Source organism: Carassius auratus, chromosome 45 (genome assembly GCF_003368295.1).
Source record: "Carassius auratus strain Wakin chromosome 45, ASM336829v1, whole genome shotgun sequence".
NCBI classification, from domain to species: Eukaryota; Metazoa; Chordata; class Actinopteri; order Cypriniformes; family Cyprinidae; genus Carassius; species Carassius auratus.
In genome coordinates, this window is record NC_039287.1 from 8,712,988 (window position 1) to 8,739,731 (window position 26,744).

At 37.4% G+C, this 26,744-nt stretch overlaps 2 protein-coding genes across 2 annotated transcripts; one reads left to right on the top strand and one right to left on the bottom strand.

Moving 5' to 3' along the window:
- Positions 1-2,972: 2,972 nt before the first annotated feature.
- LOC113063140 (glutathione-specific gamma-glutamylcyclotransferase 1-like) lies at positions 2,973-4,650 on the top strand. The gene is made up of 3 exons (XM_026233333.1): positions 2,973-3,328; positions 3,426-3,461; positions 3,781-4,650. The coding sequence occupies exons 1-3, from the start codon at positions 3,158-3,160 to the stop codon at positions 4,162-4,164; spliced, it is 591 nt and encodes a 196-aa protein (XP_026089118.1). The 5' UTR covers positions 2,973-3,157; the 3' UTR covers positions 4,165-4,650.
- A 241-nt stretch (positions 4,651-4,891) lies between these two features.
- LOC113063139 (chromatin-remodeling ATPase INO80-like) lies at positions 4,892-24,943 on the bottom strand. The gene is made up of 12 exons (XM_026233332.1): positions 24,796-24,943; positions 21,855-22,080; positions 12,704-12,831; positions 10,752-10,846; positions 10,322-10,394; positions 8,891-9,049; positions 8,431-8,533; positions 8,224-8,312; positions 7,499-7,657; positions 7,017-7,176; positions 6,197-6,415; positions 4,892-6,106 (listed from the first exon to the last, which is right to left on the bottom strand). Exons 2-12 carry the CDS (start codon positions 22,063-22,065, stop codon positions 5,904-5,906), a joined length of 1,599 nt encoding a protein of 532 aa, XP_026089117.1. The 5' UTR covers positions 22,066-22,080; positions 24,796-24,943; the 3' UTR covers positions 4,892-5,903.
- Positions 24,944-26,744: the final 1,801 nt, after the last annotated feature.

Consider the following 26,744-nt stretch of genomic DNA (forward strand, 5'->3'; position numbering starts at 1 on the left):
CAATAATGAGCTTTTCTTTGATAGTATAAATCCCTTATGCCATCTTATTATTTTTTCAAAACAATAACAAAACAATTATTGATTAATGGAATTCTAATTATAAAGAACAGGTACTTCTTGTGCCCATTTTTGCCAGTAAGGTAGTAAATAAATATACAAAAAAAAAAAAAAACATACTGTATATATGATGTTAGTGGTCCTTACCTCACAAAATAATACAAAAGTATGCCAAACATTTAACGTTGCTGTCAAATTATTATTTAAAATGACTTAATAATGACTGAATAACAGGGTGGAACACCAGTGTTAACAGGATCTAACAGTGGACAAGCATTCAGTCATTGTCCTGCATGGTTTCCCATCTGTAATGTGTGGAACTGCACCTATATAATATAGTTTCAAAACAATACCAAAATAATAATAATAATAATAATATAATAATAATAATAAATCCTGATTTCCTTTGGGGGGGGCACAAAATAGCTATGTGGTTCCTTATCACAATCAATCATAGTGGCAAAACAATTCTATGTTCAGAAGGCTAGAGATAGAATTACAAATTAGAGAGGGCAGACATAATAAAAATAAAGATGTTATAATTCATTTGGATTAACTAGATTAACAAACCATCACAAAACCATCAAAAGAAGGAACAGTAATGGGCAGTGATGCCATTTCTGTGGTTATTATTATGATGACAATTATGATGGAAAAAATGGATGCTGTGTTAATTGTATTGAATATTTTAAATATTTCCCCTCTCATAGTGGGTGTTCTTTTTTTTTTTTTTTTTTTACCTCCAAGCTCGAGTTCTCTACCAGTGACCTGGGAGCTTAAGGGTTCTGCACAGTATCTTATAAAATTTGCTATATACACAAAATATTTATTCTATTAGGATTTCCATCCTAACCTAACAGGATGGAATCTAACAGGGGGAAATTTTTGAGCTAAATTGGCCATAGCTCTTTGAATGATCAACATTCAGCTAGTTAACCTTCTACAAATTAAAATAACTTTTATAACTATGTCACAGTTGTTTTAAAAAATGTTTGATATGACAAACATTCTTCATAATATAGCCTAACAGGGTGGAACTTTAAGGGTGGGACAAGCAAGATAGCATTTCAAAAACTAAAAACAAAAGTTGGGAGTGAGAGTTGAAGCTTAACTCCTTTTGTACAATTGAATTCCAGTGGGAAAAATAAATGATATCACTTCTTATAAATGGTCTCAATTAAATTGCAGTCGGTCTTGGAAGGCAAGAAAATATGTACTAACTGGGTGGAAGATGACTTCAGGGACACGGTGATAAAAAAAAAAAATCACATGATTTATTTGTATGATTAGAGGCAGTTTAAAAGTGACGTGACATTCAGCCAAGTATGGTGACCCATACTCAGAAGTTGTGCTCTGCATTTAACCCATCCGAAGTGCACACACACAGAGCAGTGAACACACACACACACACTGTGAACACACACCCGGAGCAGTGGGCAGCCATTTATGCTGTGGTGCCCGGGGAGCAGTGGGGGTTCGATGCCTTGCTCAAGGGCACCTAAGTCGTGGTATTGAAGGTGAGAGAGAGAACTGTACATGCATTCCCCCCACCCACAATTCCTGCCGGTCCGGGACTCTAACTCACAACCTTTCGATTGGGAGTCCGACTCTCTAACCATTAGGCCACGACTTCCCTTTAGCCTAATCTATAACATAATTAAAACATTTTTTTTTTTGGGGGGGGGGGGGGGGGGTCATTTTGATCATTTCATTTTTCATCATTTCATTGTTTATATCTTGTGGAAGTTGATCACGTTACACTGAGGACATAATAGAACTGAATGCATATATCAATAAAGGGTGTGTAAAATACAAAAAAAGTATTTATAATGTATATTATCTCCTGTATCTCTTTAAGTGATAAAGAAGACCTAAATATACAATTTAAGCCATTTCTTATAAATATGTGACTTATTTCAGAGAAAATGTGTAAATAAATCACTGAGGCATAAAAGTCACTTGTATAGCAGGAATGACCCATTTAATATTTGACAAAATTAATGCATTTAAAATAAATATGGAATTCGTGGCCATGCTTTGTAATAGCATCTTGATTTATTCATTATATTATATTATATTAATTATATTGCTCCGAGATGCTGAGTTGCACTTCAGCATTCGTCATACATAAATGGTTGGATTTTATATTATTTTCTCAGATATTATGTAATTACTATATAATATTATATCTTCCAATGAAGACTTCATAAAAAGTCTAATCTGGTACCTTGTTTGTGCATTCAGCAGTGTTTTCGGAGTCAAATAACAGCCTGATGCAACACTAACAGTACGTACTGTTCCAGTATCGCCGCTTGAAACGCTTGTTTCAAGTTGCATCAGCCGAACAGACTTTAAGCGACAGATTATCTGACGAATGAGCGTAAGATTATTCTTTGACTGACGTCTGGTCCGCCTATGAAATTAAAGAACATCTCGTGTTTTTTTCTGGTTCTTGAGCCAATCAGAGGATATTCCCTTATAGAGTGAAGGCGAGATGATTTTGATTTGATAGAAGATAGAACGCCTCGCCCTATCTACGCTGTGATTGGACAGAATTTTGAGCAAAGTCAGATACACCCACAAACGCCGTAGCATATAGTCTGCCTCTAAGCAGCCACATTTCATCATCCACCGAGGAGGAGACGGAGCAGGGGTAGTCTAGGGTCTCGCAAGCAACGGTTGAAAGGCTAGTTAAAGGCTATTCTTCTGACGCTAAGGTGTCGTGTGTTGGCTTGGGTAGCGGTTTGTGGTAAACAGCGGGCTGGCCTGTGAGCTAGCAACAGTTTTTTGTGTTTTATTCTAGTTTGAAAGAGCCGAAGAGGCCAAAATGGAATTTTAAGGCAAAATGCGGTAACTGCACGCAATCGGCATGCACCAGGCAAAGAAAAGCGATTTGGGTGACTTTACCATCACAACTGCTAAGCAGTTGGGCTCTTGATACCGTCCGCGGTATAGCCGTGAGCCAACCGATACCTCTCCTGCTTGATCGGAGGAAGCTAACGCTAGCCAGTTAGCCTGTGGGTCCATTCATTTAGAAAAACAAGCTGCTACATCAAAGTGTACACTACTACCATTTCTATCCTCATACCATCCTGTAAAGATGAACCTCAAGACATCATCGCTGGAAAATCCAGCCTGTGGATCTTCGGTTACGGTTCGTTTGGTGTGGAAACCAGACTTCAAGTACAAGAGGAGCAAGATCGGCTGTATTAAGGGGTACAAGAGACGCTTCTGGCACGGAGACAATTTTCATCGTGGAGATGATGAAATGGTGAGTTACATCATTGACAATTTTAAAAAATATATATTTATATATATATGTAACGTTATATAAGTTTCTCATTGACCTTTGCGTATTTCCATGACAGCCCGGAAGAGTGGTGACGCTCATCGAGGAGGATGACGTAAGTGCAAACTTCCCCTTTTCATAGAAACAACGTAATGGTTTTTTTTTTTTTTTTCACTCGAACCTGCGTTGTTCCCAAACCTGTGTAACTGAGCGCTAAATGATAGCTTGTCAAGTCTCCATTCATTTCCATTGTATAGAAAAAAATAGATGCAATGGAAGTAAATTGTGCCTGACATTTTATTTCGGCTGGAAGAAAGTAATTTGGGTTTGGAACAACATGAGTGAAAAAAAAAAAAAAAAAAATTTGGGTGAACTATAAACTTTAAATACTCCTTCCCCTCACTAGATGTGTCTAACCTTGTTTTCATACACAGGCGTGCACCTGGGGTGTTGCCTTCGAAGTGACTGGCTCTCAGGTAGAGGAGTCTCTCAAGTACCTGAATGTGAGGGAGGCCGTAAGAGGTGGCTACCTGACCCAGGTCGTAGAGTTCTACCCACAGGGTGTAAACCAGTCACCTGTCCAGGCTTTGGTTTACATTGCCACGCCTGACAACCCTATTTACCTGGGGCCTGCCAGCACAGAAGAAATTGCCGCTCAGATCGCCGTGTGCAAGGGGAAGTCGGGCCACAACATCGAGTACCTGCTTCGCCTGGCGGAGTTCATGAGAGTCAGCTGCCCTGATGTGGATGACCCTCACCTGTTTTCCATTGAAAAAGCTGTTCTCGCCATTATTAGACCCATATTGTTAGCAGGCTAGACACCTGTATCTTCTGTAAAACATTAAATAAGTCAACATTTAGCCCAAACACCATTAAGGTCCTAACAAAGTTCATGTTGCCGTCCTTGAGGTGTGTTTGTGATCTTAGTGACTTAAAATATTTCATTCTACCTATACCAAGCTGTTAAAACCTACTATACTAAAGTTAAGGTACTGCATTAAGGGAACGTGGTATTTTAGGCTGTCAGTGTTGTCATTCTATAGCATGATATCAGTTACTGTCAGTTTTCAGTTGTCTTGTGCTTTTGACCCAATCATATGGTGCTGTAGTACAAAGGCATGTTTGTGTGACAATGTATTGCCAAAGTTTGTCCAGTTTTAAAGCTGTTCACTTTTTTATTTTTTTGAAATATGTGGGCATGAAACCTCAATACACTTCCATTTTAATTTGCACTGAAGCAGAATACTGTAAAGCCATTATAATTGTTTTCCTTTTGCACATTAAAACCTTTAGAGAACCTGTAATCTGAATGTTAAATGTGTTTTGTGTTTAATGTTCGAAATATATTTGAACTTGTGAAAACAAAATAGCTAAGGTGAAAAGATTTAACTCATTTCAAAAACAAGAGTTTTTTTTTTTTAAAGATTCAGCAGAAATAAATTATACCAGAGGGAAAATTTCAAATCAATGTTTATTTAGTTTTTCTCTTATTTAGTAAAAGGACCATTTAGGTTTTTCTCCAGGTATTTACACTGACCTATAAAAATAGACAAGCAATTGCAGGAAAATGGAGAATGATACCCTTTAAGTATTTACATACATTGAACATTTATCATCACTTTTAAAGACAAAATAAATCCAGAGATGGCATTCCTCAAAACCAAAGCAATATGTCACAGATACCACAAAATTATGGACTCTTCATGTTATTAAAAAATAAAACCACTTTGATACAATTTATACCTAGCACAGATCATCATAAATTAAATTACCAGGCTTTAACTTAAGCTATGATACATTTCACATCCAAATATTTTAAGTCACAATCTGAGCTTTGACGGTCTTTGAGCAGCACTCACTTCCGACATTTTCCCACTGCATTTACTACAAAAAAAAAACTTGATTTATTTTATTCTTCCCAAGAGAAAATATATATTAGTATTTAAGCCAAAATCTGAATTTGCAGCAAATAAACAAAGGCGGCCATTCGTTATTTATACTGAACAAATGTCAACAAGTCTGTTCTACAAAAATAAGAGCAATCTTACAAAAGCAGTCTTGTCTGTTCCTTTGTGTTCAAGGTAAAGACTGTTCCAGAGGGTGTTCAATAACCAACATTCCTCCCCCCTTACCATTTCAATTAATCTCTGCTCATAATGATGCCTAACATCTTATGATCAGAGCCAGAAGATGAGGAAGAATCTTGGTTCCTTAATTTGGCCCCGCTGCCCTTTGCATACTTGGTCATCAGAAAACAAAATAAAAGAGCTCTCACTGGAATAACAAACTCTTTCGTCAACCATTGCAATGGCTATTTTCTGTTCATAAGGAACAATTGGTTAAATTTCATATTCTCAATGGAAGTGTGCTTCCTCGTATACTGCTCAACAGCCCCTGAAATGGATGCTAAATTTGGATGTGCATCAGGTCGGGTTTCCCAGTGACAATAGGGCTTGCGGTATAATAACATCTTGACATCATAAGCGTGAGAATCATCAACCTTGGACTGAAAATGTACTGGCCATGCTACGAACAAAAAGAAAACATTTCCAAGCTGCTACCGCCCACTGTGGTTGCTGGGTCCTTTAGCTCTCTTAGTGGCGTTGTGTTTGCTTTGTGAACTGCCGTGTGCTAAAGTCTGTGAGTTGGTGGCCATAGCGCTTCCTTTAGCCTGACGGGAGGAGGTGCCAGCTGGAACAAAGGCAGGTGTGGCTGAAGACCGAATAAGAGCCGGTTGTAAGGAGCCAGCTGCTGGAATACCTGGAAGAGGGTTGATTAACAATAGATGAATAGATGAATGTTATGGACCTATTCACCAAGAGTTCTGTTAGTCAAAGACAAGTCTGTTACCTTTGGACACACTGTAGCCGTATGCGGCATACGCAGCCGCAGACGCCGCTGCCGCCCCTGCCATCGCCCCCGCCATGGCTGCAGCACTGCCCGCGGTGGACTTCCGTCCTCTTCCCTTTCTCACAGAAGACTTCCCGGCTCCTCCAGAGCCTTTGGGGCGTCCTCGACTCCGACTGGACCTTCCCCTGCCTGGACTGGATACATCTTGGGATGAGACACCTGAGAGAGAGTCACGCATGATGAAATGGGTTACGATCCATCACAGGAATAAATGACATTTGAATATATTAAAATGGAAAACAGTTATTTTAAATTGTAAAGATATTTCACAATAATACCATTTGTACTGTATTTTTGATCAAATAAATGCAGCCTTGGTGAGCATAAATGACTTCTTCCAGAAACCTCAATAAAATGTCCAACCCCAACCTTGGTAGTGTACCCTCAAAGTATGATTTCAGATTATGTGCCAGCCAAACACATCATTATATTTCTTTAAAATTTCCAGAGTTTGCCATTTTTCCTCTAATCCTCGGATTATTATGAGGTTGCATGCTGAGGCTGTCTATTAGCACTGCTCATCACTCGACAGGAAGGCAGCCAGATCTGTGCTGAACTGTATTCAGGGATTTGAACAGTAAAGCAATAATCCCAGATGAACACACGTATAAGACCGGAGAAGCAAGAAGTTGTAGCAAATGTAGGCGTTTAGGCTGAAAACAAAATATCTTAATGTATGAAATACGTGAAATCTTTCTGTGAGCTATGCACGTCTGAATGCAATTAAAAAAGTAACAAGAATGAAACCAGGTACACCCACCATTCATCGTGTCAGACACAGAGCCGCAGATGGACGCGGGAGAGTTGGTGGCACGGGACTGTGGAGCAGAAGACATGGGTTCATCCACAATTACCAACATGTCGCTGCTGCTTTCGTCTGCGGGAATGGAGCTGGGCTGGAGCTCACTGCTCAACGAGATCTGCAGAGACACATAGTTCTGGGGGTGAGACAGGGACAGAGGGACAGCACCACGAAGGAAAGACAGCAGGACCAGAAGAAGAGTGGCGTGAGACCGATATGGCCTGTAAATGAGAGGATGAGTGTTGACAATGGCATAACAGCTCTATAGAAACCTTCCGTTCTTTGGGAAAGTTTGTGGACTCATCAGCTAAAGAAGTGTCATTACAGGACCAGCACTGCACAATAACTCTTCCTAAAATCATGACCACTGCAATTCAGTAAAACATTATTAGGATCACACAGTTCAATCCGGTACAGGAAGTGCATACAAACACTCTTACCTCACTGAAGGGGCTGGGCATGGCCGAGTCCATGTCCACACTGATGAACGAGTCTTCTCCATCTGCTGACAGATTGGAGTTGTCTGCAGACGGGACAAAAGGGATGACCACATTCACACCTTCTTTCTTCCTCTTTGTGTCTGGGTCATCCTCCTTTCTCTTTTTAAAATTATTGGGATGAAGGGAAAGAGGACAGATAAACAATGATGATTAGGACATTTTCTTGATGTTCACCTACAAGATATTTTGTTAAAATTTGTATATGGATTTCTACATCAGGAACCTTCTAGAAAATCTTTAAAGCAAAAGCAAAAAAAAAAAAAAAAAAAAAATAGTATGAGCAATGCTATATTTTATAATTTACATGCATTTATAATATTTACATTTTTGAACAAGGTTTTATTTCTATGTTTTGTGTTAAGTGGTTAATTTAAGTTGTTGATTTTTTTAGTTTTAGTTAACAATAACAAAACAAATCTAGAGCACAACTATATTCTTTACAAGGACATTTATTGAAAAAAAAAAAAAAAAAAGAAAAAAAAAAAATTATATATATATATATATATATATATATATATATATATATATAATTTTTTTTTCTTTTTTTCTATATATATATATATATATATATATATATATATATATATATATATATATATATATATATATATATATATATAATTATTGTTGAACACCAATGCACAGGAAGTCGATTCTTCACTTACCCTTTCTGCATACTTCTCCCTCTTCCTCTTCCTCTCTTTCACCTTACTGCTCTCCTCCAGCTGCCGTTTCTCTTCCTGCCGTAAACGCACTGCCCGGAAACACAACCAAACCATCCAATCATAGCCAAGCAATTCATTGATTTATTAAACCATTTAGATTCTATTTCTACATATGCATTTATTATCATAAACGGAGTGGTAACTCACATTTTTTCTCCAGCTCATCATCATCCAGCAGCAAGGTGACCACCTCTTTGGGTTTCAGGGTGTCAGGTTTAAAATTTCCTCCTGATATTACCATCCTCTGAATCTGAAGTGCGGATCCCACAGCCGAAAGTAATTATTGAGGATAAATAAATCAAATCAGTAAGAGCAGAAAGAGGAGAAAATGTGACTCTTGGAAACATATACTGACTATTTTATATGCAATTACAGTATAATTATTATTATTATTATTTTACTGTTACAGTATAACTATTACAGTATAAATATTCCTTTAACCCCATTATCACTGCTCCTTCAGTTTTTTTTTTTTTTACTTTTAATGGATGTAAGCTACGAGGAAAAGGGGTAATTTGTCCAATCACTGCAGAATAAGCTGAAATGTGCTACATTTTATTTTAGGGACCTTCTGGCCCAAGAAAGGGCCTCGCTACTGTGTACTAACCTCACTCTTTTCTTTGGCTCTCTGTAGGATGCGTTCCTCAATTGTCCCTTTGCAAATAAGCCGATAGACTGTGACCTGCTTGGTTTGTCCTAGTCTGTGGGCTCGATCCATAGCTTGCTGGTCAACTGTGGGGTTCCAGTCACTGTCGTAGAAGATAACCTGGAAAAAGAGGAAATTGTTACCTAAGTCACATGAAATGAACTCCTCTTATGATCTCATTCCTATTCATGGCTATTCCACAGATGGCATTTTCAGTTCTTGCACAAATAATTCTCTCTGGATTAAAATACTGTTTATGTCTCAGACCTCCCTTGTCAGTTCACTGTTCATTATTGTAGACAATATGTTTTTTTATTTTATTTTACATGCTAACAAGGTACCTTGCTGATACAGTATTATTATTATTATTATTATTATTATTATTATTACAGTTGTATATTTATTAAATTATTCAATATTTTTTCATGTCTCATTTATTTTACACAGACTAAAATTGCATGTAATTTAAATTAGAATATAGTTGACAAGAGAATTCCATACTAAACCAAATATTCAAACATTTGCTATATTAATTTAAATATTCTTAACATAACACAGTCCTTTATGTTCGATCAAAGAGCTTTAGTTTAATGGTGTTCATTCGGTAAATAAAAATAAAATAAAATCATTTTCTTCATTAATTCCAGTATGGCTGTCAAAGTTAGCATGTTATTTTAATAAATTAATTATGTTTAATGCAATGACTTTCAAAACATTTGAATTACTTTTACTAATATTTTATACATGCTTTTAAAAAGAAAAAAATATTTTCCAGATAATCTAAATTTATATTCTTTAATTTCAGTAGTGACAACATAAAAGCCAGTTAATTTTACACACATATATTTTGTATATATATATATATATATATATATATATATATATATATATATATATATATATATATATATATATATATATATATATATATATCAGAGATATTTGTAATATACATGTAATAGCAAGTAAACGAGATATTCTCAAGCTGAGCTGCACATTTTGCTGAACACTTTTGCAGAGTTAGATTTTTTATAATTCATTCTGATCCTAATCTTTGTCTACTAAAAACTGAACATTTGCGAGTTTTCTGTTTAACCGCTTCCAGAGACTGTTGCACAGTAGTTTGTTTATTTATTTAATACCTTTCTATTATCGTGGTATCCACCATTTCAGTTTGTCCCGCCCCTAAACCAAACAAACTGTGGTTGGTCATGTTCCATGCTGACCATTTGGTTGAAGCTTCAAAGTGTCCATGTTAAGGTCAACGAGTTCAGCAGCTATTATTACATGACTGCTAATTGAGTTCTACAGTATTAGAGGCCGTTCTCATGGCCTCTGGTGGGGGGGAAGGCGATCTGGTAATCATGATGTGCTGATGGGCTGCGGCCTCACCGTGTCTGCAGCTGTCAGGTTGATCCCCAGCCCTCCGGCTCTGGTACTGAGGAGGAAGACAAAAATATCCGTCCTGCAAAGGGGAGGGGAGACCAGAACAGTGAGAGAAAGCAAATAAAGCGGAAGCAGATCGTGCCCAACTGCCCAGGATTTAGACAGAGAGACGTTTCAAAATACAACACACTCCTCTAGAAAATAAAAGCCAGAGCCCACTGCACCCACAGAGAGCTGAGCTAATGCAAACCAGACCCCGTGAGGAAGGGTGGGGAAGGAGAAGAAAGCGCAAAGCCCAGGGATGAGGAATTTACGCTTGGTGACATTTTGGAAAAACAAGCCCTAATTAGGTTTAAGAAGATACGGGCGCTTACAGACATCTGCGTCTCCTTTTCAATCCCGGCTGTCAGGCCACAGAAAACTAGCTAAAACTCACCGGCTCTGGAAGTCAGCCACCATGTCCCGCCGCTCCGAAATCTTGGATGAACCATCCAGTCTCATGTATGTATGCTTGCGGTACACCATGTACTCCTGCAGGACAGTTAAGAAACATTTCAAGTAACGATATGGAAAATCATGCAGGCAAACACATGAAACTGGGGTCTATTTCACTTTAATCCTCTCATAAAATCTGCAGGGCTGGTTTTCAATAAAGTCCCCCTGAACACACGGCCAGAGATCCTCATTAGCATTGCAGATTCTTCTCAGAGATGACTTCCCAGTCTCCTACGCCACCCAGAGTGAAGTCTCCACTCCACTGGATGGCCTCCCAAAAGCACATCTGGACCTTATGAAGTCTCTTTGACACTGAATGTCTTTGATTAGTACTTATTTCCAGCCTGAAGTAACATTAGATCACAAATCTCAAGCTTCTCTGCAGCTGTAAGAACCAATAACTGAACCATCTTAAACTGAATTACACCGCTGAGAATATAACTCCAGGCTATAACTCCGACATAACATGATTTAGCCTGAGATTTAAGAATAAAGCCTGGAAAATGCTTGAATAGACCTCAAGTGGGAGTTAAGCTATTGAACACATAATAAATAATAAAAATAAAAAATCTTGACCAAAACACTCAAGGGATCTGTTTGGAGAGACACAATATCAAAGGAGACAAGACTTGATGATCTTCGGCTTCTGCACAGAGAACACACTGATGCAGAGCAGAAGTTCTCAAACTGGGCTCTAGGGTGTCCACAGGAAACACTGTTAAATGTTGTTAAAACATTTTAATGATTTAACATTTTTAACAGTAAAAAAATTAAATACAGGTAAATATTTTCTGGATTTTATTATTATATTTAATTCCAGTGGCAATTATTTAATTTTGCATACATATACTTTGTAACTTGTTTTTTTTATAAAATTAGTTATATTATATAGGTCTTTATAAATGAAAATATATAGCTTCCTTTATATTTTACAAGGGCTCTCTAGTTTGAAAAGTTTGTTATACACATTACGAAACTAGAATTGTTATATATATTATGACATATTTCTATTCAAAGAGCAGGACATTGTAAATAATATATTATCCATCACAAACTAAAGGGTTGAAAAATAAGACAAATATGTGATGCCAGCTGAAAAGGAAAGTCATTCGTAAAGCCAAACATTTTTTTCTTTTGAATTGCGTGCACTGACGAATCGTTCACAATAAGACCAGGAATGTGTATCCAAAAAGAAAATAGGATCAATCAAGATTTTTATGTTGACAAAGTAAAAATATGCCAAAACTAATGGCCAATCAACGCCAAAGGTCGACGCCATGTTTTTCCATGCTTAATATTTTCCATAGACCAACTACTTCACAAATAAAGGAAGTCAAATCTACGTAATCAGACTTTGGAGAGACTGCCATGAGAAACGCTTAAGCCAAAATGAATCGGAAGGAATTCCTATCGACTCTAAGAAGGTGTTTCTAGACTATGAGCGCTGTTGTGTAGGATCATGTTGACAATGTTATTGGAGGCTTCTACTTTTAGCTCCATGTTTGGCTTGCATGTATGGCGAACAACTGTGTGCCTCTGGAAAAAGTGATTGTTTCCTCCAGTTCTCTTCTCTCAGCTTTTGTCCAGCTTTAACAATATGAAGCTATTTAGCAGCAAACATTCCTTTCACAATGCTTGATCGAATTTAACCATCTCTTCTCTTGTGGGATTAACAACTCAGAGTACAATGAACAGGTAAACAAAAACATGTACAGCGTGACTTCAGATATCTACAATCGGTTCGGTACAGACAGATTTCTGTGGATATGAAGGGAAGGTTGAAGGTTAAAGGAAAAAGCATGTTACAATGACACAACGTAGCTACATAATATTCACAGACCACAGGGCTGTCAGTCTTCTCACCGACTGTGAGAAGTTCCTGGAAGCACTCACCTCTAAAAGGTCTATCATGCGGGTCATCTGAGAGTAGATGAGAACTCGGTGGCCCTGAGACTTCAGTCGAGTCAGCAGAAGGTCGAGAGTGTGAAGCTTCCCGCTGTCTGTGATCAGAGACTCTTTGTCTGAAGAACAAAACAGAGAAAAACATTTTAAAACACTGAGAAATTTGAAATAATGCATCAACTCACAAGATAAAAACGGTATCCCACACTGTCGGAATGAAGCTGATTAAATAAATCAAAGCAATATAATGAATAAGCTTGTGGAGTGACAGCAATTTCCCCTCCCTGCCCAAAACGTTCCATAATCACTCCTCTCCAGCTCCGCTCCGGGTTTTCCATTTCCTGCTCCTCACTTACCGATGACAGAAATCCCTCTCTCAGCAGCAAAATTTGTTACAGATCCATTGTAAAGTTCTTTCAGTATGTTTGTTTTATGATATCACGAACAACTGAGCATAAAAGTGAAGAGATCTCCTAAGTGAAAAAAAATTACTTAAGAGAAAAATGTTATACTTTATTGAAAGAAAGCGGTTTTTAATAAATTATTTTTAGTGATGCATGACATATTGGTACCATATCAGTTGCAGGAAATTTTTTTTTAATCTTTTTTATATTTTTACATTTAAACTAACATTAATCTTAAAAAATGCTACTAATTGCCTGATACTGTTAAATGTAATTAAGCAAAAATAATAATAATAATTTGCATAAATGTACATCAGCATGTTGTTTTAAGCTTCTTTGTTTTAGACAAAATAGAATTGAATTTTGATTTCAGCCACAACATATGAGAAAACGAAGAAAAAAAAACGAGCTCATCAATATCTATTCATTTAATGTTGTTGGATATCTAGTAATTGTTTTGTTTTCATCTAAATAAATTCTAATCAAGTTGTATATTCAGTTTTTAAAAATTGAAGATGGTTATCAAATGTACATTAGTTATGTAAAACATCAACACATTTGATTGATGTTCACAGACCAGAAAATGTTGTGGCAGTGGTCTATCAATGCTGTCACCCTAACAGTGTTTATAAAAGAGGAAGCACGGGCTTCCCATTGTTGACTGGTGCAACCCTTGACCCTAGGGTCAGCTCATAGGGGGAAGTTAACTGACCGTGCTAGTCATGGGCACTCAGAAAGTGATTATACACACAAAATGAGCCGCCTGCCAGAGCAATCTAGAGCTCCCCAGAGAGAGTTTGAGGCCTGCTAGCTGAGCCTTAGACAGTTACAAAGAGCATGTCAAACACATGGCCAGCATAACCATGTTGATCATGTCCATGCTAATGTGAACCATAGCTGAACCCTGACTCAACACCCCCATGACCCTGAAAAGGACATGTGCGTAACCTTTTCAATGAGTGGTGGAGAATGGCTCAAATTAGCCCATGCGCTCAAAATCTCATACACACCGCATTGATGATTGACAAGATAATGTCCACATGGATCTAACTTACTCTAGGCAGGAGGTCTCAAACATCAGATCCATGGGCCATATTCGGCCTGAGATAAACTTTCCAATTACCTCTCAAGTTTTAATAAAACTAGATCACATCCAAGTGATTTTTTTTTCACTGCGAATGGAAAGTTCTGTTTGAAAGCTTAAGAGCAAATCATATAATTTGACAAAAGTACACTTGATTTCTCATTATCATCCAGCTCTAAAAAGTGGTGATTTGATGAGATCATCTGGCAGTGAAATTGGAAAAATTATTAGACACTTTACAGACTATGCAGAAATGCACTCATCAGTTTTCTGAAAAGTTTCAAAGCAGACATCTAAATTTCATTGGAATAGTACAAAACATGACTTCATTAAAAGCCTTGCCATTGACTTAAATATTTAAGATACAAAAGAGATTTTTTTTCTTTACGAAATAGTAAATTCATAACATTGAAAATTCAATTAAATAAAATCAAATTAAACACTGATCAGTTATACAACGATTTGAATTGTGAAAAGAGCTATACAAATAAACTTCATTTCAATTGAATTGAATTAAAGATTAAATACTGTGAAATATTACAATAAAAATAATTGATTTCTATTTGTTTAACAGTGACTAGCAGCTGAGCTTGCACATTCAATAAAGATTTACTAGAGCTGGTTATACACTATACAATGATTATATACTATGGTGCATAATAATGATTATATTCTATACTATTTTCAGATCACTAAAGCTTGAATGCTTGAATTGCCTGCTGAAATACAAGTTTAACAACCATATCCCACAGTGTTAACGGTGATGATTTCTTCAGCAAAAAGCTGAGGTTTCAGGTTCCTGACTGAGAGAAAGACTGTTTCGTGAAAAGAGAAGAGTCTCCCATCCGCTCTTCCCCATAAAGTGCTAATCTAATGGGTCTGGCGTCAGAGGGATGAGGCAAAGAGCTGCCAGATCCCACATTATGAAGCCCTGAAAGACTGTGGGATGGAGACGGTGGTCTAAGGAGATGATGTGACCTGTTGGTACCCACAACTCAACAGCACCCACCGGCACCACAGAGTCTCCTCTGGTGTTTCCATTCCCGTCTTATCAAACCCCCCCACACGTCCTTTTTCACAAGTCTGACGATTAGTCAGACACATGCTACTTCATCCTAAAGCAACTCTTAGAAATGCTTATCAAACATGACTAATCTCATACAAAAACATTTTCAGAGGAAACTAACAAGAATGACTTTTTATAATTTATAATTTAGATTTTACGATAACAGATTTAGGAGTGGGTTATGTTGGAATGAAAGTTCATAGAGGACGGCTTCATGTATTTTCAGGATACCTTCCAACTGCAAAACGGGGAGCTCAAAGATACCAAATGCTGTGCCATCAGACATTACTATGGTTACCGTTATCAATTCAACTCACCTGCCGGTGGAAACCCCTCAAGAATGGCCTTCCGGGAGCCTCGGCTCTAATCTAATCCCTTATGTCCAGCATTCAGGTCTGACCCGAGGGTGACCCAATTTAAAAATCTGACACCGAGCCCTGGACGTGCTCATAAACCCTCCTGCCTACTTAATTGCCTTTCAGTTGCTTGCTAATTTCATTACAGCTATGTCAGCTTTAGGGCGACTTCTTCTGGAAAAGGGACAATGGGTAACAGCACAAGCATGCACAAGATTAGCTTTAGTGTTTACGGGCGCCCAGTACAACCATTAGACAATACCCAAACATGAGCACGGGGCCAAGAGGTGAAGCTGATGCTCAACATAAACAATATTTGTACTGCCACTCAATTCGCAAAATTTTGCCTACGTTAAATAAAATAACGCAATCACAATTTAGAAAATAGTGATGTAGTCAAGACCACCTAAACCTACACCAAGACCAAGGCAGGGCCAGACTGAGTCAAGACCAACACCCAACCAGCACTCCTGAAATTCATCAGTAATATCCACATGTATTGGCTGAAAAATATCTAATATATAATCAATAATTAGAATTTGAATAATAAGACACTATATAGAGCTGTTACAAAACAAATGTAATCACTAACAACAAAACTCATCTTTTACTTCAGAGGGAGCACAGATGCTGCATCTGAATTGATACAACAAATTAGAGCTGTTCATTTCAAATTTCAAATATTCGTCGAATTAAAAAAAAAAAAACATTCAAATTTTAGGTCTCCGTCAGCAGTCAAGCAGCCTTGTCAGTGTCACACAAGAAAGATGCAAGTGTCATTGCATTTTAATGCTTTTGTTAGTCTATCCCAGTTGAACCCACTAGTTGCGACACCTACTTTTGTGATTTGGTTTTCAGTCCTTTGTATTAAACTATACATACATCCATGGTGCTGTTTTTTTCTAATTTTTTAAGTAACTTTATTAATTATATATTGTTTATAAACATTATTTTAAACATTATTCACTTTTTTAAAAGATAATAGTGTTATTTTATTACGCTTTGAAGAAACGTGCATAATATTTTGCTCGATGTGGCCTCAGGAGAAAAGCCAAAAGTGTTTTACCCCTAACTGAAATTATGCCTTTTAAATTTGAATATAATTCGAATTTTGATAATATTTAAGTAGAAAATTTGAATTTAGTTTTTCAGTTATTTGCATAACATTGCTATTACAAATGCATAAATGCTGTTGAGAATAATGTTTCAAAAATACAATTTTGAATATATAAATATGATGGAAAAATACATCACCAGCTGGGGGCAAATCAATTAATGTGTGAATCAATTATTTATTCATCCGATTCTTTCAAATCAAAGCAAATGATTTATTCAGTAATGAATCACAACTGTGTGTTGCTCAGAAATGCAACAGTTTGGATTGCTGGACTTTGTCTTTTAACTATTTGTTGCTCAAAGAGAAAAACAAAAGAAAATAAATAAATAAATAAATTATGAAAATAAATAAATTTAATTGTGTCTAAAATGTAATTCACTTAATATTTTTTGTCTAACGTTCGCATAAAATCAATATCACATTTTGTAATCATGCTCATATTCTTGAAATTAACTTTTGCTTGAAAATAGCATATTTTATGAAATATGAAAAACAAGATCTCAAAATACATTTTTTGCAATTATATCTCAAATTTTTTTGCTATTTGTATTCATTTTTAGGAGATTTTGACCATTCCCCATTAAATTCAGACCAGACACAGCCATATCAAAATAAATCAAATTAGAAATAAGTTATTGATTGCATTTAAAGCAGGAAGTTTTACATCATCGCATTAATGATGTTAACAAACAATTCAGACTTCAGTTTAAGACAACCCTATAGTTTGAAATAAAATCCTGAGTCCTTTAAATCTGAGACCGAGACAAGACAGAGTACAAATATGGCTGAGACAGAGACAAGACCAAGACCTTCAAAAAAAAAAAAAACAAGATCTTAACACCGGTCTCAAGAACCACAACACTACCCTACTGATATATCAGTGCACTACCCTTAGGTTGTACTTAATGACTTTCTTAAGTGGAACACAAAATATATTTTGATGGATCTTTCAACTGTTTTGTCCAGTCAGTGTGGTTTAAAGCAACATTATGTGACCTATCCCTTTAAACGTCAATCATATGAAATGTGACACATTGGCCACACACAATGTTTACAGTCTTGTAGCAGATCACAGATTTTGCTGGGATAGCAGATGAAACGAGCAAATGAGGGAGACTGTCATGAATATACTGATTATACTCACCAGGTCCCGCCTGGGATGGGATCTGAGCACAAACCCAAACACAGAAGCAAATGGGGGTGAATTATTATGACCACATTTTGAATTTCACACAAAAGGGAAAAGCAGACTAAAACCAAACAAAATACTCCCTCTGTAGGCCAGAAGGAGACCTGCATAAGGGAAGCAACTGTTTGACTAAAAGTCAACATCATGACTTTTTCAGCCTTTGACCTGCAAAAACAAAATAAGCGGTGGTCTTGAGACCATATTGAGCAATGAAGCTCAATGGGAAATGATTTCATTGGAATTCAGGGTTCGAGTCTGTTTGTGGCCATATTCCATATTGTGGCCATATTCTTTCCCCTTTATCTTCTGTGAAAAAACTTGAAAGTATTATAATTTTAATCAGTTATTATATAATCATTTTACAATAGTAAAAACTAACACCATTGTGTGGATTATACTCTAGATTTTTTTCAGTGTAATTATATATATATCTCGGGCATCTGACTGAAGGATAATCTCTTCGAACACCTTGGTGAAGCCATTTTTTCACAGCCAGAAAGGCGGGGCGAGGGAGCAGATCACAAACAATTATGCAGTCACTGTTGTTTGGGCCCCAAATCAAAAAGGCCAGGAATATTTCCGGCCATTTTGCTGGAGTGCAGAGATTCTTTGAAAGAACAGGAAGGGAGAGCAGAGTTTCCCACAGGCTGTCTGTGAGCTGAGCATTCTCACTCTCTCTCCCTCAAAACAACAGCTCAAAAGCAGCAGTCGCATTACAACTATGTGCAGAGCTATTGTAAGAGAAAGCCTGTCCTCCTGTGGCCTGCCCCCCAATTATAGTGACACGAATGGTAACAATACACTTTCATGTGTACAAACCACCTAATGGGGGAACAAAAAATATGCGTCATATTGAATCTTGCTTATTGTTTGTGTGATACAATAAATACAGTAGGTATAGAAATGAATCACCCATCTTTAAAATACTCACATTTTGTTGCTTTGCAGCCTGTAATGAAATACTGACTGTATTTACTCATTTTAGTGCAACTTATAACATCCAAGTGAAAGACATAACACCAACATGTCAGAAAAAAAAGAAAAAAAAACTGAATCACTGAGTTGGAAAAAGGATCACCCCTTGTGTCAGTATTTTGTTGAACCACCTTTTGTTTTAATTACAGACGTTAGTCTTGTTGGGATTTCTCTCAAATAACTTTTCACATCAAGAAATAACGACATCTGGCCACTCAACTTTAAAGTACTGCTCAAGTTCAGGTTCAAGTTCAACTGCTGTGTGCTCAGGTTTGCTGTGTGCTTTCGTTCACAGGCATGTTGAAAGGTAAACCTTACTCCAACTGGCAAAAGGCAACAGATTTTCCTCAAGAATTTGAAAGTATTTTGCAATAAATAAACCTCAGGCTGAATGATAAGTAAATTCACGTCTGTAAAGAAGAACACAAGTTTTTTTGTAAGTGAGATGAATTAATGCACATTTAGTCTAGAACTACATCATGTTCACACAGTGCACACAATGCCTCGTTTCTTCCGATCTTTTCCAATATGGGGACAGAACTGTCAGTCAATAAGTGGAAAAACTAAAGTAACTAGCATTACTTTTTTGAAAAAGTAACTAAAATGTTTTAATTTAAATCAAAAGGTAATGCGTTACTTTACTAGTTACTTAAAGAAAGTAATCTGATTACATAACTCGCATTACCTCTAGTGTGTTACACCTCCAACACTGATGGGGAGCTGTATTGGATTTCCACTAGACATTTTTAGAAAGATTCGAGTTTACACATATCCACAAAAAAACGCTGTATTACGTATGTCAGGCCAGCAGTTGGCACTGTCACCTTGTTAGTAAACAGTACCTGTAGGATAGTGATGATTACGTATTTTTCAAACTATAAGTCGCACCTGAGTATAAGTTGCATCAGTCCAAAAATACGTCATGATGAGGAAAAAAACATATATAAGTCACACTGGACAATAAGTCGCATTTATTTAGAACCAAGAACCAAGAGAAAACATTACCGTCTCCAGCAGCGAGGTAATGTTTTCTATTGGTTCATTTCTCTTGGTTCATTTCTCTCGGTTCATGTCAAATTAATTAAAGTCGCACCTGACTATAAGTCGCAGCACCAGCCAAACTATGAAAAAAAGTGTGACTTATAGTCCGGAAAATATGGTATATGTTGTATTGGATATCTCTCCGCTGTTGGATTTTATATTGGTGAAGTAAATGCAAACTTTGATGAAGAAGCATTTGCAAACTCGTGAGCAGCAACAACAGTACCATGTACCATCGTGTTTGTTCGCGCTGACTGAAAAATATGCATTTTCAGCCCGCAAAACTCTGTTGTCGTGTAAACAAATAGCCAAAACTAATAGAAATTTAGTTTTACAGTAAATGTTTATGCACTATAAAGAGGGAAGTTGTTTCAGGTATAAATGTATGCATAACTCTATAACTAAGATTAAAAAATATATCTTTAATAAATGTATGACCTCTTAGTGTGATCATCCTGATTTATGACTTTAATATACAACTCACAAATGTATCTGTAATGATATAATTCATGTAATTAAGTGTTTTCAATCTTCAAGAGGTCAAGGACACCCAAATATTATCATCCTCATGCAAGGGACCCCCATACTAAAATTTAAAATGTATTCGTATAGTTTCTTGTAAACACCCAACTTTGGAAAATTAATAAATTGTAAATATGTCTAAAATGTGTCTATGAAGTTTTTAGTTTACTATAATGAGTTTTCTACTCATTATAGTACAGCACTGTTAATAGTATTCACTCATTTGTTTCCTTTTTTATTTTAATCAGATTTTTATTCATTCACTTTAAGCCTATTCTCAATTATATATGATCCTCCCATTTATGAATCCCTCATCTATAACTTATTTCTATTAAATTTTTTATTTGCATCTTTTGTTAAAAGATTTACAAACACAGCCATAGAAAAAGAGAATTAAAAATTATATATAAAACCAAAATCAGCCTCTATATTAAGATGCAGGCCTTAACTTTAATGAGCCAGTGGTGGGACTTCCAGCTTACTTCAATGATTCTTACCCAGACTTGTGTCACTTCCTTCCCTGGGTACAGTATGACTCTGAGAAAATGGGAAAAGTGCGCTCTGAAACACCTTAAGCCTGTGAATGAACATTCACAGTGATACACACACACATACACGCATTCAAAGCGCTTACCTAATGCTGTGCAGAAACAATGTCCAATAGTCCAACTTCCTTGCTTTGTCCCCCCTCCCAACATCACAAGCGCTCCCAGACCTCTTTCTCTTCCCCAGTCTGCTCCCAGCAATTACACTGGAACGTGCACATAAACACATGCCTGCACACGATTCACGCAACTGTCTTATCTGCAAAAACGGCACTGGCACTAGCACTACTCCTACGCAATGCCATGCTTAACATGTGACGAATGGCTTTGCATTTGTGGCAAAACAGTGATGGTGACTGAGGTGCACCGGCCTTCTGACATGGCCTCTTCTGTGACCCCCGGCACTCTCCCATAGGTCTCCATCTCGTTTTAAGCCACTCTTTGAGTTTTGTTTGATTGAAATGCACTTTGGCTCCAGAGCACAGCGGTGCCATGAGGTCCCTCAGGGCCTGAAGGCTTGCCATAAGGAGCTGAGACACAGTACTACGGTTTGTGTTTGGTCTAAAGGAGGGAGTTGTCGCTGCTGAGGGCATTATAAATTTCAATAAAATTTAGACTTCCTCTCGAGACATTCAAAACCTTTATGATCAAACCAATGAATGTGAGAAAGTCCTTTGTCTTAAATCAAAATCTCTTTGCAAGGACAATAGCCGGATACAAACATCTTGGGAAAATGAAGTACCTCTCAACCGCTTTTACACACTAGCAAACATAAACAAACACTCACGCACGCATGCACGCTAGCACGCTAGCACGCTAGCTCCCACCCAGGATTTCACCTACCTGGGATCCTTATGAAGGACCAGCCATGTCTTTGCTGCAGGGCCATGACGCCCCCTGGGCTCTGAGGGAGGAAGGCCTGAGAGCGTTGAGCCCAGGCGCTAGCCAGCTCAGGGGATCCGTACAGGAAGCACTGCTTAGCAATCAGACTCCCTCCATCTCGTATTAACCTCCATTCATACTCGGCACTGCGATCCGCACAATAGCGTTCCATGGGAACTGAAGTCACCTAGGGAAAGAAGAAAATCCCTTAGTCAACACCTCCGAGGCTTTACAATATCCAAGTGTCTTTCCTCCAGATAATTGCCATCTATTTCCCCATTCAGTCTTTTATTACTAAGAAACACCAAACAAATTGGAGCTTGAGGGGGGAGAAGAATCATTTCCAGTTGTTGAATGTGCACACACACACACAGGCACGCACAACCCTGTCTTTCTGACATTTTGTCCGAACCCCGCCGCTTTGGCAGGAAAGCGTGGCAGAGGTCAGTGGTGCTAACAGCGCTAACAGGCCTTTGAGTAACAGATGACCATTTCCTGTAGTGACTCACACCGCTTACAATCCCTTCCACTGGCCCTTTCTTTTCTCTCCCTCTCCCTCTCGCTTTATCCCTCTTTCAGCTTTATGGAGAATTTTATGGCGTGCTGACAAGCGGATGATATTATCTTCCTTTCATTCTTATCTCTGATGAAAAACAGCTCAGCTTTGGCCAGGCTTCCAGTTTTGTAGCGAACAGCTGACCAATAGGAGCGCGGACACGCAGATGTGGCCATAAAAAGCCAACAGGGTCAAGAGTCCCTCATGAATAAAGAGAAAAAAGGCGACTAATCTATCTTATCACTTTCCCACAGTGCCCATTTGCCCCTAGTGCCTAGGGGCCGGTGCCAGTTCTCACAGCGCTGCCATGAGGCTAGACACAATCCTGACTCTTGGGGCTGGGATAACACTGAGATAAGGGCCTTTCGCAACACTTTAATTCCAGTTTAGTGGAACTAAATGTACAGTACTAAAGTACTGGGACGATTCTGCGTGAACTATTTCCCAGTACCATTTAAAAGGTTGCATTCGCACCGACAGTGTTTACTAGGATGTGATGTAAGCCAGGCGACAGCGACGTCATTTGTGTGCAGTGTTCAACAACGTTAACAAAAAACAACAACATTAACAACAGGAGAATGCTGTGATCGCAGGTTTCACAATAATGGACATGGAATGTTTATGTATACGTAAAGCGGTTGAAATAACAATAAGAAGGACTAAAAATCTCCAACGACAACTGACAGTGCTACATTTGCTACAAGTGCCTGCACTTCAGTATCCGTATATTTATCGCTGTTCATCATAATTGTGGAATAAGTTGACACAATGTTTAAATGTATGTTACACAGCGTTTTAAATCATGGTGGGCGAAGGCGATCAATGTCTAATTACGTCACAGTAGTAACAGTTGAGTTGGTTAGACCCTGCTCCAGAGTAGGCGCTAATTTGGTTCTTGAAAAATGTAGTCCTGTACTAAAATCGCACCCAGTTCCTGTGGAGCGAAAACGCCCAAAAGAAGGTAGTTCAAGAATTAGTTCTGGTACTATGTAAAGGTTGCCGCTGTGCGAAAGGCCCTATAACCTCACATTAGCAAAGTTATCAGCAGAAAACTGTTTCTCATACATGACAGAGCCATTAACGTTATGATTCAGTACGACCACACTGGTCCCGTATAAAAGATTAATATCTTGACTAGCTTAAGTAGGACATTTTCCTGGCTCCCTGTCTTTTGCTGGATCTGAAACAACCTTCCAATCAGATATTCAGATGAGGTTTAGGGTTACGGTTAAGCTTAAGGGCTTGAAAAAGATTCTGATCAGTGTCATTTGATAAAAGTCATCTCTGGTCTAAAGGGTGGGACATGTTTAGGGTGAGGAAAAGAGCTGAGTGAATAAAACATTTAAAGTATATATATATATATATATATATATATATATATATATATATATATATATAAATAATTAGAATAAGAATATAGAAGAAATATAACAATTAGTTTTATAAAATAAAATACTATATCAATCAATTATTTCAGTATATTACATAAAATACAAACAGTACATAGTACAATAGTACATTCTGACATTATATAAATAAAATAATAAAACAATAACTATTATAAAACTATAGAAATCTAATAAAAATATGTAAACACAAATTATAATATTATTATATAAATACAATTATAATTATAAAAAGCCATTTCAAATGAAAACTGAATCAATAGACTAATTAGCTATTATCATTATATAAAAAGAAGAAGTAGTAAAACTAAGTATAATGTATATAAAAATGCTTTACTAGAATTGTTTGAACGGAATGTTGATTTTGAACCAGCAAATGACGTTTTAAGTCTCAACTACCACGTTTTCTCAAGTACCAAAGACATGAATTAACAAAATTTCAATAATAATATATCCCCAAGTTTGAGAGTATCCCAAATGGTGGTGTGGGTTTTGATGGGCTGTGTATTCACAGCCAGAGAAGCAGCCCCTTAACCAACACCTCTGACTTCTCACTGGTGGGCTTGTGTTGTTTGGTTAATCTCCACTGGGATCGTGATCAGCTGAGCAGAAGATCCTTCAGGGGTCAAAGAGGATAAATAAACCAGGCTTGTACTGAGGGCCACATAGAGAACAAGTCTTTCATTCTAGATAGCAAGTTTGTTTCTGAGACAGCATGTGATCCCTGTCAGCATCTGACTACCCTCAGTAGAAATCCACGTTGATGAGTTTCTGACTTTTGCCAAAGTGTTACTAGATACAGAAAACAGATTTGCTGCATATAGAAATATGGATTTATTTCAAACCCTAAACTGAGTGAAAGTACTGGCAATCAATATGGTCCACTAAGAGTTTTTGTTTTGTTGGGTTTTTTTTTATGGAAAGGCTGTGTGTTTCTCACCCTGGGTGTGACAGTGAGTAAAAACTTGGGTGGTTGGGAAGGGCTGGCATGGTCTGAATGTCTGAACGGATGAGCATCTGCTGTGGATGACCATGTCAGTGTGACCGATCAGCGTAGACCCTGTGGACGTGAACACTAAATCCTGCAGGAAAGAAAGAAAAATAAATGTCAGTATATCATATTATACCTACGAAAATCAATACTGTCAAAATGTCAACACGTTATGACTGAGTGTGTGCTTGAGGATGGCCATTTTTCTGCACAATGTGTGAAGTTGTCACAAAGCAGAAACAACGGGCCTGCAGCACCTCCTAGTGATCTCCTACTCTCTAGAATGAGTAATCTAATGTAAACCCAGCTCTCATCTCATCAGCTCCGTTTGTCACAAGCCAAGAGGTCACTCTGAGCAGAAGTGATACCCTAAATGAGACCACAGTGGTAACAGACGTCCACACGGAGGGTCACAGTCCAAATTACAGCCCCTAAATGACCCACAATGAATCATTAAGGACCAGCCTATATAATCTGCTCGTTTCCTGTCTGCATCCACACAAGTGACAAGAATAAACAGACCTGTCAGCTCCATTAGAGGAGGTTGTGAGCTAATGATGGATGAAGGTGTGAAAACATGAGGAGAAGAGAAAGAAAGGAAAGAGAGAAAGTGAGAAATGAATGAGTGAAAAAGAAAAGAATGAAAGAAAGAAAGAAAAATAAAGAGAAAGAATGAGAGAAAGGAAATTTAAAAAGCAAAAACAAGCAAAACCAGGCAATTATCTAAAAGAACAAAGGAATGGAAAAAAGAAAAATTGAAAAGTGCAAGAAAGATTATATGAACAGAGGAACAAAATAAAGTCAAAATGGAAAATGGGGGAAAACAAGCAAAAAAAGAAAAGAAATTAATACATGACAGAGGGAGAATGAAAGAGCAAATTAACAACCAGAATAAAATAAATAACAAAAGCCAAGAAAAAGAAATAAATGAAGTTACAAAGAAAGACATAAATACAATAATGAAAACAGAGACAGAAGAAAAGAAAGACAAAAAATATGACTGAAAGATGAAAAATGACAAAAGAAAGAAAGAAAGAAAAAAGAAAGATGAAGAGAAAGGTAAGTTAAAAAAGCAAAAGCAAGTAAAACAACAGCAATAGCTAAATGAACAAAGGAATGGAGAAAGAAAAATGGATGAATCCAAGAAAATGAGAACAGAGGAATAAAAATAAAGTCAAGATGAACAATAGGGATAAAAAAAAAAAGCAAAAATCAAGCATGAGTGGAAAAATAATTATATAATATATATATATATATATATATATATATATATATATATATATATATATGTGTGTGTGTGTGTGTGTGTGTGTGTGTGTGTGTGTGTGTGTGTGTGTGTGTGTGTGTAGGGCTGTCTCAGCAGGAGTGCTCGTGTCTCATTTCATAAAGCACAGGCTTGAAACACTTGCCAAGACGTCAGTGAGAGACAATGACCGTACAAACACAGATGAGGCATCAATATGATCCAGCGTCCAGAGCTCTGAGGTTCTCACAGCACTGCTGCCTGCGGCTGCATACAGACTGATACAAATACATGAAACGCTAATTACCATTCAACTACACAGAGGAGGATCCCTCGCTTCACATTCACCACTGGATTACTTACAAATCACAGACAGCCAGCTTAAATTCACAGACTGGGAATCAGTTTTGCGGCGTATCTTGGTTTACAACTCAAAATCACAATATGTTGCAATATAAGGAGAAAACTGAACCTTTCCAAATTGAGTAAGGGGAAGATCTGAAATTGTAGAAAAAGGCAGGTGCTTTCACTTTTGTAAGTAGTTAGTACAGTTTAAGGTTCTTTACAACCCTGAGTGGTCGATATGGGCCAGTCTTCACGGGGAGCTGATTGTTGTGGTGTTGCGTTCCCCATCCATGCCCCAGAGGAGCTAGGA

Excerpts from the sequence above, each read along its gene's own strand:
- LOC113063140 (XM_026233333.1), top strand. The coding sequence starts at position 3,158 with ATGAACCTCAAGACATCATCGCTGGAAAATCCAGCCTGTGGATCTTCG. Across the intron at positions 3,329-3,425 it reads ATCGTGGAGATGATGAAATG|CCCGGAAGAGTGGTGACGCT; the intron begins GTGAGTTACATC and ends TTTCCATGACAG. Across the intron at positions 3,462-3,780 it reads CGCTCATCGAGGAGGATGAC|GCGTGCACCTGGGGTGTTGC; the intron begins GTAAGTGCAAAC and ends TTTCATACACAG.
- LOC113063139 (XM_026233332.1), bottom strand. The coding sequence starts at position 22,065 with ATGGAACGCTATTGTGCGGATCGCAGTGCCGAGTATGAATGGAGGTTA. Across the intron at positions 8,534-8,890 it reads GAGCCAAAGAAAAGAGTGAG|ATTCAGAGGATGGTAATATC; the intron begins GTTAGTACACAG and ends TCCGCACTTCAG. Across the intron at positions 6,107-6,196 it reads CGGCTACAGTGTGTCCAAAG|GTATTCCAGCAGCTGGCTCC; the intron begins GTAACAGACTTG and ends ACCCTCTTCCAG.